Genomic DNA, 16642 nt, shown 5'->3' with positions numbered 1-16642 from the left:
TCAGCATTGTATTAATTGCATAACTTATTCCACTATTATATATTAATTTGCTTTAGTTCGTGTCTATCCATTACACCTCTACATTGTATTACTTTCTATAAATTTGAATTTCCTATCTTTAAATATAAAGTAGTAGCGTTCGTGTGCGTGTTGGTCTGTGTGTACAACTCCTCATGTCCAAAGAATTACAAAGGCGATATGTGTGTACACCTCTCCTGGTCAAGAAATATTAACGTCCATGATAGGATACTTCTGTCAAAGGAGACATTATATTTTATGCATAATTTGTATATATAGCATTCTTCAAACCACATCTACATTGATTGAGTTACGGTCATTAGCATATCACATTAAATTAAATCGTTTTAAATAATTAGCTCCAGGATATTACTTATTTGACATAATAGCTTCGTTCCAACTGTACTATTTAAAAATATTTAATTATTTAGTTTATTTTCATTTCAATTTATATTTGATTTAACTTATTTTTTACTTATTATTATCTGAAATCTGAACCCGTTTAACTTTCAAATCAGAAAACCAAAGGGGAAATAACTGTGATAGTTTAATTGAAAAATTGTTTAAAACGGAGCACGTTATTAAATTTTCTCTGTAATAGATTTGTTTTCATTTCGAAATATTCTTCTAAGCCGAATTTTTATTTTTAATTTGGAGGTATTTTTTTTTTCGCTTATTCTTTATTTTTAAGTAACCTTTTTTATTTATTATTGTTGGGTTATCTGTTTCTTTCACTGTATTTAGTAGTTTTCTTTGGTCAAGTATGCCGATATAATTCATAAGTTATTTTTTTGAAAAACTTCTGCTCCAGAATACATCAATTTTCCTTATTTTCAACGCCGATGCCTGGGAGAAGGGGGGGGGGAGTATGGGATTAGAGAAAAATAATTAAAACTAATGTCCTCATTTACTTGCATCCCCACGAGGGCAGAGTTAGTCAGACACAGGGCCAATTTTCGATGTGAGCAAAATCCATCATCCCATACATTATCTGCTCCTTTTTTTTTTTTGTTTATAAAATTTAATCGGCGTTGCCCAGGATTTATTATAATATTTATACCATAGCAAGTGTGTTTAATTGCCTGTGAAACAGATTTTCTTTATAATTTATTTAACATAAAATATAATTTTCTTTACCATATATGATATCACATACATTGCTATGGTATAATTATTACCATAAATCGGTATTCTTTTAGTTTACCAACTCCTCTGCATTCACCTATGAATTGTCGACAAAGGTTTTTGGGTACGCTGAGAACAAATATCACATTTATTTCTTGCGCAAATGAGTAGTTATTCATATCTGAAGACATTCAGAATCCAATGTAATCACTAATGTTTGGCAAGCAAGATGGCCGCCCGTGCATTTAGGAAAAAACACCAAAAAGAGCCAAACAAGCCAAAAAATGACACCGCCCCTCCATTCACTTAATTTCATCAATTTGGATATATCACACACTTCTCATGATCGGACAAATAATTATATTTATGATAAAAAACATTTGTTTTTTGACACAAACCGATTTTTTTCTTCTGATACCAAATCTGATAATCAAACCCGTCGCAAATTTACCATTTGTATGGTATGAACTCCTGGACCCTGGGACTTTTTGAAGAAATGTTAGCTTCAATAAAGTGGAGGACCACTTTTCTATAATAATTTAACCTAAAATGAGCACCCATACGTTGACCCCCTCTCTCCCAAAACATTTTGGGAGAGAGTGTGCAGCAAAAGTCCTGTGCAAAGCGCGGGTATCTTTACTAGTATATATATAAAGGAGTAAGTACGCCTGTGTGTATGCATCTATACACTAGCTGATCTCAGAGCAAAAAACACCATATTTGAAGCCAGTAGGTTCCAGATATTTTAACCTGGTTTTAATATAATTAAAATTTAAAGATAAAAAAGGAACTGCTAATTTTTTAATAATCTTTTCCAACATGCACAACAGTTACTTCGAGACCTCACATGAGAGTTGTCCACTTATCAGTATAATTCAGAATCTTTATTAATCTATGAAGAGATTGTCACCAAGTTGCATTTCACCATTAAAAAAAAAAAAAAAAAAATTAACATGTGCTACAACAGAAGGGTTCTCTCCCCAAATAAAATCACAATTCCAAGTTTAAAACAAGTAACAAACACTTGTCTAACTACAACCACTACAAACAATTTTCCTTACTTACTACCTGTGTCTAAAACTAAACAAAAATTCCACACACCAGCAAATTTTATTTCTTAGAAGTGCTTATCTGTAGAACACAATGCTGTGAGGCTGCTTTCCAGCTGACTAAAACATGGTCATTTTTTAGTACAACTTTGTAACTGTTGAGACATCCTCTTAAATAATTAAATTGTACCCAATGTTCACCATTTCTGATGTCTAACCTTTATCCTCGAGTGGTCTAAAGTGTTGACTGACTTCCTAGTAAAAACAAAATTTATTAAAGTGATACTCATCTTTTTTCTATGAACAACAGTTGAATAATTCAGATTCACAAAATTTATATTAACAGTTTAAAACAACCAATTTCATTTAAAAGAATAAAATACAAATAAATTAAGCTCAAATTAATCATTAGCAGGACAGCAATCAAAATATTTAAAAAAATAAAGGAAAAAGGGGAGATAATATACATACTGTTTGGATGGAACATCTTCGATACAAATCTAACTGTGGGTGGTTTGTTCGGGTACTCTTCAGTGAATTTTATGGTTAATTTAAATGTGCCATCTTCAAACGGAGTATCATTTGGCCTATGAAGTAAAAAAAATAATAAAATAAAATGAATAATAAAAGAAAAAAATGTTATGCGATGAAAACATTGATAACTCAAAATGTATTTATCCAATCAGACTAAAATCATGTACGGTGGTTACTAATATTAAAAAAAAAATAAAATGGTTGATTATAATTATTTACTCCAAATGAATGTTTGTAGTTACCACCTCCGCATCTTATGAACTCAATAAATTTTATTTTTACTTTAAATTATTTTTCTACTGGCTTATTTTTCATAATTTTTGAAATTTACATTAATTTCGACAGAACACATTAAATTAAGTACGTAATAATGTTTTAACCTGAAATGCATTGATTTAAAGCATCACTAATCTACACAAGCACAAAAAAAAAAAAAAAGATATAAATAATGAAAATTTCTCAAACATGTCAACTTCCCATTATAACCATCTAATTTTGACATGTTCATTCAATTCATCATTGCCTAAAATAAAACATATGGATGAAATATAATTTATAATAGTATTAACAGTAGTAAACTCCTTCTGCCAAGTGCAGGTGTTGAAGGGTAACTCAGTATAACCAAGGTAGTATGGTCAAAATTTTGTGACCAGTTTCCTGATAGTTGTTCATATTCCCCCAAAATGGGTTGAGCCAGCCCCTCCCATAGAATACATTATGTCCGAGATGAATGCAAACTAGGCACACACCAACAAGACAATTATGGGCAGCCAGTCCTAAGACCAACAGTGAACATAATAGACCTGTTGATCAGAGATAAGTTCAACATTGGTTTTGATAGTGTGTAACCATGTCTTTAATTGGCCTCACAGCTATCTTCAGTCGTGGAATAGTTTTGGAGCTATTGAATGAACGCTCCTGGGTTGCAGCATTCAGCATAATTAAACCAGCAAAGTCTTCTTTTTAAAAGAGCTTGATTAAAAGAGAGACAAAAATGGGGCTAGTGGACCTGCAGAAATCGGTAGAGGTAGTGTAGGTCAAACACTACTAACGTGTTAAGATCCACAGCTTTAATCCACTAGGTTTCACAGCCATAGAAAAGAATAGTCTGAACACGCACTTGATAAATCTGGACTTTTGTGCATATTGTGATCTTGGGATGAGATTTCCTCTGATAGTATAAAATTAATTTACTATTTGGAGTTAACATACTCCAAACCACATGACTGTTCATATTAAAAGGGAGATAATATTCTATGACAGGTTAACTTGATACAAATGTCATTTGGAATCATGGACTACAAATAGTAAATTTATTTTTTATTAAAATTTTACTTGATAATTTCCTGTAATTTTTAGCATACACTAATATTTTTTATGATAAGTATATTAATAAGTTTTACTTGTTATTTAATTTTGAATTGCCATGTATCTCATAAACACAAAAAATATTAATCTGAAGCACCCAACACATCTATACAGCAAAAAATTAGGTGAAGTCAGTTTTCTGTGTTTATAATCACATGATAGATTCAAAGTTGTGTGAAAATTCAAAGCACCAATTTTAATAGAATCAAAACACTGATACCACAGGAACAAAAACAAAGCGTTTCTAACACTCACAACAAATTAAAGAATTCAATTAACTTAACACCAAAGTTTATTAAAAGTACTTTATACTGACTAGACAATCATTAAAAAAATGACAAAATTCAAACAACAAATCAAGAAAACATTTTTTTTTTTCACAACATTTTGGCAGATGTAATCTTGAACATTCTTCAAGGGCATCTTTTGAACTCCGGTATCTGTCCCATTGACATAATGTTGCATCTTCGTTCCTGTTTTACAAGTACTTTAATGAAATGCACTCTGATGAACTCGTAGCACTTGTGCCCTCTCGACGTACATACCATCGACTAATCCAACAAACATAAAATTCTTACCCCTTTATTATTGAGGTTTCTAAATGCTGGAAAGTCTAATTTGATAGTTTCTTCTCTCAGTCTGCTAGATTTTGGAATTGTCTATTTCTTGCTTCCCTGACTGTACTAAACTGCTGAAGTTTTGATGTAATGTGAACAGATATCTCGCTGCTCAACTCCCTAGAGTCATCTGTTAGACATAACCTCAAATTGTAGCCCCTTATGATATGCTTTGTTTGGGAATGAAAAAAAAAAAAAAAAGAAAATTTATAAGCCAGTTTGACACGATATACCTGACCAAGGTTGGAGGTTACTTTTGAGCAAAATATGAAAATAATCCTCAAAGATAAGAATAGTAAACTCTTTGTATTTTTTTTTTTTTTTTTTTTTGCAGATTCGATGAAAATTTAAAGTTTTAATTTATTTTTAGATGTGTTCAAACCTCTCAATAAAAGCACTATCAATTTGTCAGACATATTTTCAGCAATCCATCATTGCTCAAGTTGATTTTTCATCGCTAAGTGCATAAATTGAATGAAGACATAAAAAAATGTTTCTGGTTTTTAAATCGATTAGAAAAAGTTCAGTTCTTGTTCAGAATTCACCCCATATTAAAGAACAAAAATAAAGAAAATTCTGTATGATGTACACACCCGTGACAAAAAGAAAACATTGTATTCCAAAAATTATGTAAATCGATCAAGTAGTTTTATTTTTGTAAAGAAAATCATTTTAAAGCAATTAATGGGAATTTGTAGGCATTACAACATAAATTTTGCAAGTTGACTTATCCGCTTTTGTTTCTTGAAATTATATCCAAAATAGCAACAAGATAGTTGCTCTTTGGGTACTCATAAAATTTGATGTTTGTATTTAAAAATAAGTCTTGCTTGATCAATTTGCATGATTTTTGGAATATAATATTTTCGTTTTGTCATGAGTGTATACATCATACAGACTTTAAAAAAAAAATTTTGCTTCAGAATATAAGGAGGAATTCTGGATAAGCACTGAAATATTTTGCCTTTTGATTAGGAGTGAAGCATAGTAGCTGTTCTGATACTGACACAGCATTTTTTTCTGTCAATGAAAGAGAAATCCTATTAGACAAAAGCGACTTTTATTTTTTTCATCTGATCTAAAGTGTCACTTTTATAAAGAGCTGGATTTTCCCCACATTAAAAACTGACCTTGTGTCTAACTCTGCCCTCATGAGAAGGCCAGCAAATAGGGACTAAATTAAAATGATGCAGCAGTGAAGACAATTATCAAATTTACCAAATTTTCATTACTAATGATTACTATATTGTCCAATTTCTACTGTACACTTTTTAACTCTTATCCTTGAGTGGCCTCTTGGCTTTGATAATGTGGTGATGCCTTTGTAAAAAAAAAAAAAAAAAAAAAAAAAAAAATTTCACATCTGATCTAACATTTCCTCTACGTTTTGAAGGCAGTTTAATCAATTTTCTTCAACAATTATCCAACACAGTGAAGTTCTGTACTGGATTTGTTTGTTTGCAAAAGCTGTACTCTGACTCATTACCTCACCCTGTCCAATAACGAAGTGGTGCTCATCCTAGACAGGTTGAACCAACTTTTTCAAAAGAAGGAAGTTTCAAATTCATAAGTGGCCCCTTGTGGTTTGTACATCCCTGTTAAGGGAGATAATGATGTCCTCCAACATACATCGCCTGGTATTCTTAAATGGGTCACCCATCTGGTAGTGACCAGGCTCGGTATTGCTTAACTTTAGTGATCTAATGAGAACTGAGTTGCACTATTTCTCTACATAGCTTCAGAGAGGCAAACTGGCAGCTACTGGATAGACACAGAGATAGAGGTGGAGGTTTCTGTCAGGTATCTTAGCCTCTCCCTAGCCAAACATTCAAAGCAGTTTTTCATATTATATCTGTGCTTACATGTAGAACCATCATTTGAGGAGGTGGGGGGGGGGTAAATTAGAAAATGGGAGGTTTCTCTTTTTATTTATTTTTTTTCATCCCAAACAAGGTGCAGTGCCACTTTGATATAAGGGGCTACTATTTGGGACCAAATTTGCATGGATACTATGTAGGGAGTTGAGCATCGAGATGTCTGTTCACATTACAATTGACCTTCTGCATGTCAGTACAGCCAGGAATGCAGGAACCCAGGAGGGAATTCCAAAAACTAGCAGTTCATGGGAAGAAGCTATTTGAGAAGAAAGCTTTCCGGCATCTAGGGATCTCTAAAGTGTCAGGCATGCCATTTTAGTCAGAGGTATCTATGTGCTGGTTATCTCATCCTTCGTCTATTTTTAGTCTGTAAACGAGTTCAAAAGATTAAACAATATGCATACTAGCAGAGAGAACCAATACTGTCTGGGATTAAATGAGGATCAGCAAATGTTCCACCTTCCCACACTTTTATTGTCATCAGAAATTGGTGAAATCATCCATTTTTTTAATCAAATCAATTATCTACTCTAGTTATGACACTCCACACCATTACAGTGTACCGGGAGGAAGCTTTACATACTTCTCCGCAGTGACAGTCCACAATACATTGTAATTTAAATTGCACTGTAGAGAATCTACCATTGATTTTATAAAAGTATCTATAAATAATGCTTCCACTTATTCACATGAAGTTTAAAATGCAAAAGTCAAGTATCATGGTCCAATTGTGCTCTAAATAGAAACATCATTTCAAACATGCCTCCTTCTTAGCAAAGAACCTACTGTGGAATTTATGAAATTATTTTTACAGAATAACTTGAATTAAAGTTACACGTACAAAAGTCAAGTAGCATGGGTCAATTGAGAAGAATAAAAAGAAACAGTCATTTCAAACACACCCCTATCTTATAAAACAATCTACAGTTGATTTTATAGGCTGGGCCTTTCTGCTTGTGTGGCGATAAAACTTCTCAGATGCACTTGTGATGTTAGGTTGTTAATGTTGGTTAAAATTGGACTTCCTTCTTTAATCCGATTTTTTCAATTATCAATACTTATCAGACGCATTTCAATACAAAACCTACGTAAGAACAGTTCAAGATGCATCAAGTACATTTGTGTGAATTTTTTAAAAATCGTCCACACTGTTTCTGAGTCCATAGAGACCGAACTCACATACAAAGTTCCTTTATATAATAGTTGATATATATGTAACTAAAAATGATGAAATCAAAAACATTTGGGAGTTAAAATCAATTTAGTACTATACAGTAATAGAAAAGAAAGACACTTTAATTCTTTTTTGTCTTGGGCGATACAAAAAAAAACAAAAAAACAACAAAAAAAATGGTGGGAGCCTAGAAGATTCCATTTTGTGAAAGTCATGCTTTTTGTAGGAAATTTACACATTTCAAACATGTTTTTCATCAAATTACACGCAATGTACTAAATAGACTTGAAGTCAAAATGATTCTTCATTAAATATTATTAAAAAAAAAAATTTTTCTTATCACCTATACATAACTGTTTATCGCATTATGTATACCACTTTGAATTTGTCATTTATTCTTTAAACCAAACATGAAAAACAATTTTAAGAGCAGTTTATATATTGCATTTGCTCTGGATAAATAATCATAAGTATTTTTTTTTTTGTAGCAATTGTTTACAATTATATGTATTTTGGTACCAGTTTCCTTATCTTGTCAATGATTAAATCAGTTTGCCCCTGGACTTTCTTTAAGAGCTGAAGTCGAATTGCTTCAGAATTTTGAATCAGAGTTTCAGAATTGGAACGTATAAGACTCCCAGAATCCCAAACCTATGACTAACTATTTATTTCAAAATCTTCCCATATTAAGACTTGATTCTTTAGAGAAAAATCAAACTTCTAGCATTCATCATAAAACTCTGACTCTTCTCAACACCTCTGACTTGACAACTGTTTTTAACTGAACTATTGAATTCACGAGGTACACTGTCCACATCCCATTCTTCAAGCTTTTGTGACATTGTTTTAGTAAGCAAATATGTAGTCAAGATAACTAGGACCCTGTGTAAAGTACAGATCATCTGGAGGTTTTAATTTCCCTCCTGATCAAAGGTATCAAGGTAAGTTTTGAATAAACTAAAAGTTTTATATATTAGGACCCTGTCCTTCAATTTAGTTAACTAGCATGAATTTTGACAAGAGTTACATTAGTACATGTCAGGATAACATAGTGTCAAACTAAAATATACTCAGTTGCAAATAGCATATCAAAAGTAACTTCTTAAACAAAACATGCAAGAAATGCAAGATAACAATATGATGATAGGAGAGATGTCATTGCATGTTCGAGGATAGAATAGGGAGTTTCTAGATAGTTTGAGTCAGGAAGCAAGACAGGCAAGATGTGTCCAACAATGTAGAGAGAATCTAAGTGAATGTTACCTCAATGTCTGCCTGTCTGTGTCTCTCAGTTCCCATTCTTTAAGACTAAGTTAGAATAACAAGTAATTAGTTAATTAGATATCGGTCTCTCCTCATTTTTTTTCATGCACAGTAAGCAGTTTTGTTTGTCTATCTAAATAGAGGAGGTTAGAGGTTAACAACCACAAGGGAAACACGACCTACACATGGAAAAGCGATAATCAAAAGAATGAAAACCAGCACCTGCACAATGTATGTTAAAAGACTTTGTTTTGTTGATTTCTCTTGATCTCTCACTGATGAGAGCACACAAGTGCAAAAATATGTGTTGACATAAACAACCATGTTCTTGCTTTCTTTTAACGTTAGAGTGTTACAAATTGTCACAAAACCTGGAATGCAAACAGTATTTCCATAGCTCAAATAAAAGGTTGGGTTAAAAATTCCATGATGGTACTCAATAAGAGTAAAAATTACCATATAACAATAGCACAATCAAAAGAGACATGTTTGTGACATTTATAAGCCTATCTACAACTTTTAGACTATAAGACATAGGAACATGAAATTTAAGAAGTCCATGAAACTCCCCCTCATCTATTTTGTGCTGTTTTTTTTATCATAGAATTATGTTTTTGCTTGATTTAAAGTGAACTCCCCACAATTTGATGCCTGTGTTTTGATTATTTCTAGGATTCACATTAAGATTTGAATGATGTTAGGGTATCAAAAGGTTTAGTAGAATAGAGCAGCCACCATGCAGGTTCACAAAAAAAGAAAGAAAAAAGTGAGGACTGCATAGTGTGTTGTTCATTAGGGATTTAACCCGGAGCGTTTTGCTTACGAGATAGAAATTTGTTATTTTTGTGCAATGACAAGATTTCACTTACGCAAATGTGCATATTTTTTTTGCACAAGCAAATTCTTGTTTATACAAAACAAGCAGGAATTTTCTTCCTGGGGTAGAGTAAAAGTTGGCATCATTTGTGTCAGATTACTCGATTAATAGGATTGGCATTTTGAAGAGTTATTAATTACAATTCAAGAGTCAATCCATTTGAGGGATTTTTTTTTTCTTGTTGTATGTGTAGGTTTTCAACTTTTTGCTACAGTGTGGAGAGTGGGGTGGATTTCAAAGCAGACTAATTTAGGACAAATGATCTATCTGGACTGTTTTTGCTTTGAAGGTAACAATTAGTTTATACTTATATGAACAAAGTTTATATTTTTGATTATCATTCCTTAAAAAAAAAAGGGGGGAAAAAAAGTTACTGAAAGAGGCAGAAAACTTTGAGTTAGAAAAGTTACTTGTCTTATGTGAAGTAAAAGACTTAGTAATGCTTCATTATTTAAAAAATGTGTAACAACAAAAAGAAATTTAAAGAAAACAATGGAGAGATAATTTTAAATATAATTTAATTTACCAAATAAAAATAAAAAATGATTTTAACTTCAGCTGCCTAATTTAGTGTTTTCAGTGACATAAGTATTATGAGAGAGTAAGAGAAGGACGTCAGAGTATGCTTATGAGATATGAGTGTACTAAGTTTTCCATTTTCTAATTCACACAGGAAATCTTGAAACATAAAAGATATAAGTTTGGTTAGAAAATTTCAAAAAGTTGTTACTCTTTTGTAGCAGGAGATTCTTTTGTATGACCTTTTGATTTCTGTAGCTTCTGAGTTCTTTATTAGAATTATTAGATTGGATTATTTATTACCCATGAATCACTCCAGAGTTGAAATTAAACTAAACAAATTAAATTAGATAAATTAAATTAGACAACTGTTTAGCTAACATGAAAATTTCTTTTTATAAAGAATGTGAAACAGTAATACAACATCTTAGAACTTTCAAACATTATGGATTTTTTCTAAAACTTTCTATTTCTTCCCCCCCCCTCCCTTAATAGAGACTTTTGTAAAAGAAAACTTTTCTGAATTGATAAGACCTTTGTATCTAAGATAAATTAAGCCCTTGTAACAGTAAAAAGAGCAGAAGATGTTGTGAAGAGGGAAAGAATAGAGAAAAAGAACCTCATGAAGGGAGATTATTTTTCCACATTTAAAACTTGGACTTTCTTAAGATTAGGTAAACTTTTCTACACTAGCATCAGACAATGTTAAAGTGGGGTGAGAAGAGACAGTGGATATGTAAGAAACTTTGCCAACCCAATCTGATAGATTTCTAATATATGGTTTAAGATGAAGACAAAAGGATCATTACCAAATCTCCATCTCCACAAACCTGAAAAGATAACTGTCGAGAAGCTCCTGGTGGGTCCCATTGATTTTTCTTTCCCGCCAATATTTTCCCCAAAGATTGTCTACTCCTTTGCTGCACATTGATCGGCGTCTCACGTTCAGATTACGCTCAAACCCGAGCACGACGTCAGTTTTTGAGCAAAACCAAGTGGACGGTTAGTTACGTCTGGTTCAAATTTTGCATAAGTACCCCACATATATAATGGATAAACTATTCTTTTGGTCAATAGTGATGAAAGAATTTAATTCTTTAGAAAGGACAGCTTTTCAGTTGATTATAGACATTCAGATTCAGCAAAAAAAAAAAAAATTTAAAAAATCACCAGCGCAGAAATTGGGAAAGGGTTGGTAGATACATAAATATAAAAACTGGAATAGAGTTATATTTCTGAATTTTGGAAATGAGAATTGATTATTCGGACTACTGTTCTCATCACAAGGACCCGTGGCATATTGGATAAAGTACTTGGTAAAATTCAGTTGTAAGTTAGACTCTTCTGGAGGTTGGAGGTTCAGTGCGAGTGACACTTACAAATACAATTGCGAATTACTTAAAGATTTCTACCCAGTCATAGCTAACGGAATGAGAGCATGCTATCACTGAATTAAATAAAAGGTTGCAATTTGAAATTCTGTGCAGATTCCCAAGTTTGACAAGATACACCTGAAAAAGGTCAGAGGTTATATCGACCGAAACATTGTGAAAATAACACTAAAGATGAGAACAATAGCCTGAATAATCCAAATGGAATAGAATTATAGAAATAAAATTTTTATAATTCTTTTTATTTTAAGCATCAAGTGTGATGATTGTTATTTTTATTTTTCAACTTTTATGCTAAGCTTCTGTTTCAGAAAAAAAAAAAAGTGTTGGCTCTCATTATCTATATAAAAATTATCCATTATCTATATAAAAACTAACATGTAAGATATTGTTATGTCAGTTACAATTTTTTTATCAACTCACCCAAAAATCACAGCATTCCATAGCATGATGTTATTGTCTGTTGGTGCACCGCTTACCCCAGCAGGAGGATCTTCCTGCAATCTGTGTGGGAAGGAAAAAAAACAATAGTGATTAGTAATATAAAAGATACATTTTCCAGTGAAAAATTATAATTTAAAAATGCAATTAACTAGAAGTGTTGTGTGTGTGTGTGTGTGTGCATATATTGTGCCACAAAAATGTAACAAATGCCAGCATGCAAAATGAATGTTTAGCTGCTGCTAAGACCAAAATTGCAGCACAGTTACCAACAATGAAGTGAAGAAAATGATATTATACAAAGAAGATGAGGAAATAAAAACAATTGAACCAGGAAAAAAAAGAGAGAGAGAAAAAAAAAAAAATCAACTATCGAATAAGTGACAAGAACTAAACACCTGAATGCCAGTGGTTTGACCTATGAACAATAAAAGGTCGCCACAGCATCAATAGCATATCTTTAAGACTAAACTACAACGTGAATATGCACTTCAGAATGCACAGGCTGTACTGAATTAAATACAGGATAATGTTGAGTGAAAAGTGAGGAAAAAAAAAACTTAAATCAAGATGATTTCCCCCTAACCTTTTCCAAATAAAGTAAAAATAAAAAAAAAATAAAAAAATAGTGGTTTCACAATTTTATTAATAAAATTATGTGAACACTTCCTTTATCAGCGTGCATGTATGCTTTAAAGACATTTTAGGTGTTTCTGTCAAAAAAATATTTGCATCTTATCAATGATTTTTAATGGATTTTTTCTTGATTTTCATAACTAAATAAAAAATTTATAAAATAAACAAAAATAAACACAAAAGCCCCCCCCCCCCCAACGGAATTATGGCATAGATACAACTAATCATTAACAAAATGCTATATTTCTATTCTTTCTGGTCAAATACAAACTGAATTTTCAGTAATTGTTAGGTCTAGTTTCATAAATGATTAATTTTCTTTCCCAAAATGGTAACATTTCTCATAGAATAAAAATAATGATTGAGTTAGTTGTAGAAAACTCATGCAGTTGATCCAAACGACAGTTTCACAAAAACCATCAGTCCATCATCAGATTTCTCTATTTTTAATTTTTATTTGGCTTTCCCTTGTTCCTCCTTCCTTCACACAGTTGAGGATACAACAGTTGCCTTGATAGTCAATAGTGATGGGATGATTCCAATATTTTTACCCAGATTACAATTACTGATTCTGTTTTAAATTCCCAATTTTGATAAAATTGCGCAAAAAGTAAAATTTCACGGGGGAGGGATAGAAGAATCCTCATCTACTTTTAAATTTGATGAGCTTCTTAATGCTTTTTTTTTTTTTTTTTTACAAAAGAATCACCACTTATCAAGGCCCAGAAGACACTTGAGGATAAGGGTTAAAGAGTGTACAGTGGTCAAAAAGACCTTTTCCTTTACATACTGTTGCCAAGATTCAATGATCTTTTATCTGCTTTTTTTTTTTAACCTGTGCCATTTTTTTTTTTTTTTTATCTAAAATGCCTTATTGTGATCTATAAATTTTAGTTTTGCTGCTAATTAAAATTTATCATTTGTATTAATAATAGAATTTAAAAAAATAAATTAAAAAAAAAAAGTTAAAATCGTTTTTGACACCAGAAAATTTGTTAGAATTTTTCAGGTTCTAATAGGAATTTCGATACTCTAATAAGTTCACATTCTTTCCATTTAGATTCCAATTAATCGTACCAACACTAATAGTCAATCAGGTTTTTTTTTTTTTTTTTTTTTTTTTTTTTTTTTTTTTTTTTACATGGAGGTCACCGCTTCCTGTCCTGTGCCCGACTCATCTGAAATACTTCTGTATTGCAAGATTTGTCATAGATGGTCGACCTGGTACATTTCAGTATTTCCTGTGAAACTACATTCACAATTTCTCTAAGAGGACATAAGCTTTTCACTTTAACTTGGTATAAAGTTGATAAATATAGATAGATAGATTGAAAGAAATAATACAGAAACATTTTTCTAATTAGACGGAGAGGAGTGATTATTATCACTGCACAGTCAGCATTAATATCAGAGTTGTGATAATGGGAGATAAAGTCAAAATTTAAAACAATCCAATTAAAAAAAATTTTGATAAACATTTTTGAATAACATTTTCTAGGTTTATAATGAATAGTTTATTTTTATTAAAAAAAATGTTTTTTTAATTTTTGTGACTAGTCCAAATCTTACAGTTAATCTCTGTATTATTTAATTTTTGTGGCCACATCTCGTGTGTACATGTTTCTCACAATTATATGACTGCCATTTTTATTAAAGTAGCTTAAAGTTAACATGTAAGACTAGTGCATTCCCAGAATCACTTCTTCTGTAGCGATGTTCTCATAAACATAGTAATAAAAAAAAGTAATATGCACGAGGGAAGAACAGATGTACATAAATCTAAGACAATAGCAGAATTGTTAGAAAATAACCTCCAGACTATAGCGCAAATGTGGCCGCAAATGGATGGTAACATTTAATGCTAGTAAAACTAAACTGCTCTACTTTAACAATTACAAGACGTCTCTCCAACCCCCTACTTCATGATAAATAGCACCCTACCTGAGAATTCTACCTTCAAACTCCTTGGCCTAACATTTGCAGGCAATATGAACTGGAACAAATACATAGAGGACATTGCAAAGGCTGCTGCAAAGAAGATGGGTTCCCTCTACCAAGCTAGAAGACTACTCACGCCTGAGAGTATCCTGTACCTTTACAAGGCCACCATTTGCCCATGCATGGAGTATTGTTGCCACATCTGGGCTGGTGAATCTACCACTAGTCTCTGCCTCTTAGATAAAGTCCAAAAAAAAAAGAGTTGTCAATCTAACCTATAACTCAGAACACGCTAGGTAACATACAAATATCCGTGCATGAGGTCGCCAAGCTAATCAAGAAGCTTGATTCCAGTAAAGCAACTGGCCCTGACGGCATCCCAATTATAGTGTTAAAAAAGCTCCAACCAGAACTTGCCCCCATACTTACGAAACTGTTTAAGCACTGTCTTAAATAGAAGTGCTTTCCGACTCCCTGGAAGACCTCATCAGTTTGCCCTGTATTTAAGAATTCAGGTGATAAGTCATCTCCCTCTCAGTACAGACCAATAAGTCTCCTGTGTGTCATGAGTAAGTTGCTGGAATCCATATTAAATAGAGAAATAGTCAACCACTTCAGCAGAAACAACCTTCTTAGTGACACACAATATGGTTTCCGTTCTGCAAGATCTACCGCAGATGTGCTGACGGTTATATCTCACAGGATTAGTGAATCTCTTGACAAAGGCTTCCTTTCTAAGGCAATTGCTCTCAACATATCAAAGGCCTTCGACAAGGTATGGCATAAGGGTCTACTTCACAAGATTTCCAGCTACGGTATAACTGGAAATGTTTTCTCAATCATTAAATCATTTCTCTCCGATAGGCTCATAAGAGTAGTGGTCGATGGACAAAAATCAGACGCCTGCAGTATTAATGCTGGAGTCCCTCAGGGGTCAATCCTGGGCCCAAATCTCTTCCTGATCTACATCAACACATACTTAAATCATTCATTGACCTCCCTAAACACATACTTAAATCATTCATTGACATCTATGCTGATGACACGACCATCTATGGCAACACATCAAAGGCTGTAAATGACAAGGTTCTCTCTGATTCTCTCTCCCCTGATCTCGAGCACGTGGTTCAGTGGGGGAAGATGTGGCTGGTTACCTTTAATGCATCCAAAACCAAACTCCTATCCTTACATCATCAACGCTCTGATTCACATCTGGCATCAATTGTGATGGATGGCTCTCGTCTGGGTGAGGCCCCGTGTTTTGACAAGCTTCTGGGTTTGACCTTTACTCCTGATCTGAAATGGAACACGTACATCAAGTCTGTTGCCAAGGTTGCTGGAAAGATGGTGGGATCCTTCTACTGCTCCAGAAGATATCTCACTACTGATGCAATTCTCTATCTATATAAAAGCCAAGTATGTCCAAGGATGGAATACTGTTGCCATATCTGGGCAGGAGCTGCTAAAAACAGCCTATCCTGCCTTGACAGAGTACAAAATAAACTTCGTGGCTTAGTGGGGGATGCCCTTTTCTCTACCCTGCAACCTCTCTCCCACAGAAGAGACGTTGCGAGCCTATCCTTGTTTTATCGTTATTTCCATGGCAGGTGCTTGTCTGAACTCCTATCTCTGGTCCCCCCTGGCTAATCTTTCACAAAAAACACTCGTCTAGCTGAATCCACTGTGAAAAATTTCCCCCACTCTTTATCTGTGCCTAAATCAAAACGTGGATTCCATGAACAAAGCTTCTTTCTTAGAACTGCACGCCTGTGGAACTGTTCTGTATGCCTGCTTCCCACCTAACTACAACTTGGA

At 33.0% G+C, this 16642-nt stretch overlaps 1 protein-coding gene across 1 annotated transcript in view; it reads right to left on the bottom strand.

Moving 5' to 3' along the window:
* Positions 1-16642, bottom strand: part of LOC145268340 (ubiquitin-conjugating enzyme E2-17 kDa-like) — an 84891-nt gene that overhangs the window by 14150 nt on the left and 54099 nt on the right. The window contains exons 3-4 of the mRNA XM_080123848.1: positions 12236-12316; positions 2664-2779 (exon numbers count right to left, since the gene is read on the bottom strand). Coding sequence (XP_079979974.1) covers positions 2664-2779; positions 12236-12316 — 197 coding nt within the window. The remainder of the gene's footprint in view (positions 1-2663; positions 2780-12235; positions 12317-16642) is intronic.

This window comes from Euprymna scolopes, chromosome 43 (assembly GCF_053919585.1).
Source record: "Euprymna scolopes isolate OS-2025 chromosome 43, ASM5391958v1, whole genome shotgun sequence".
In the NCBI taxonomy this organism is placed as follows: Eukaryota; Metazoa; Mollusca; class Cephalopoda; order Sepiida; family Sepiolidae; genus Euprymna; species Euprymna scolopes.
This window is presented reverse-complemented; position numbering and strand designations above follow the sequence as displayed.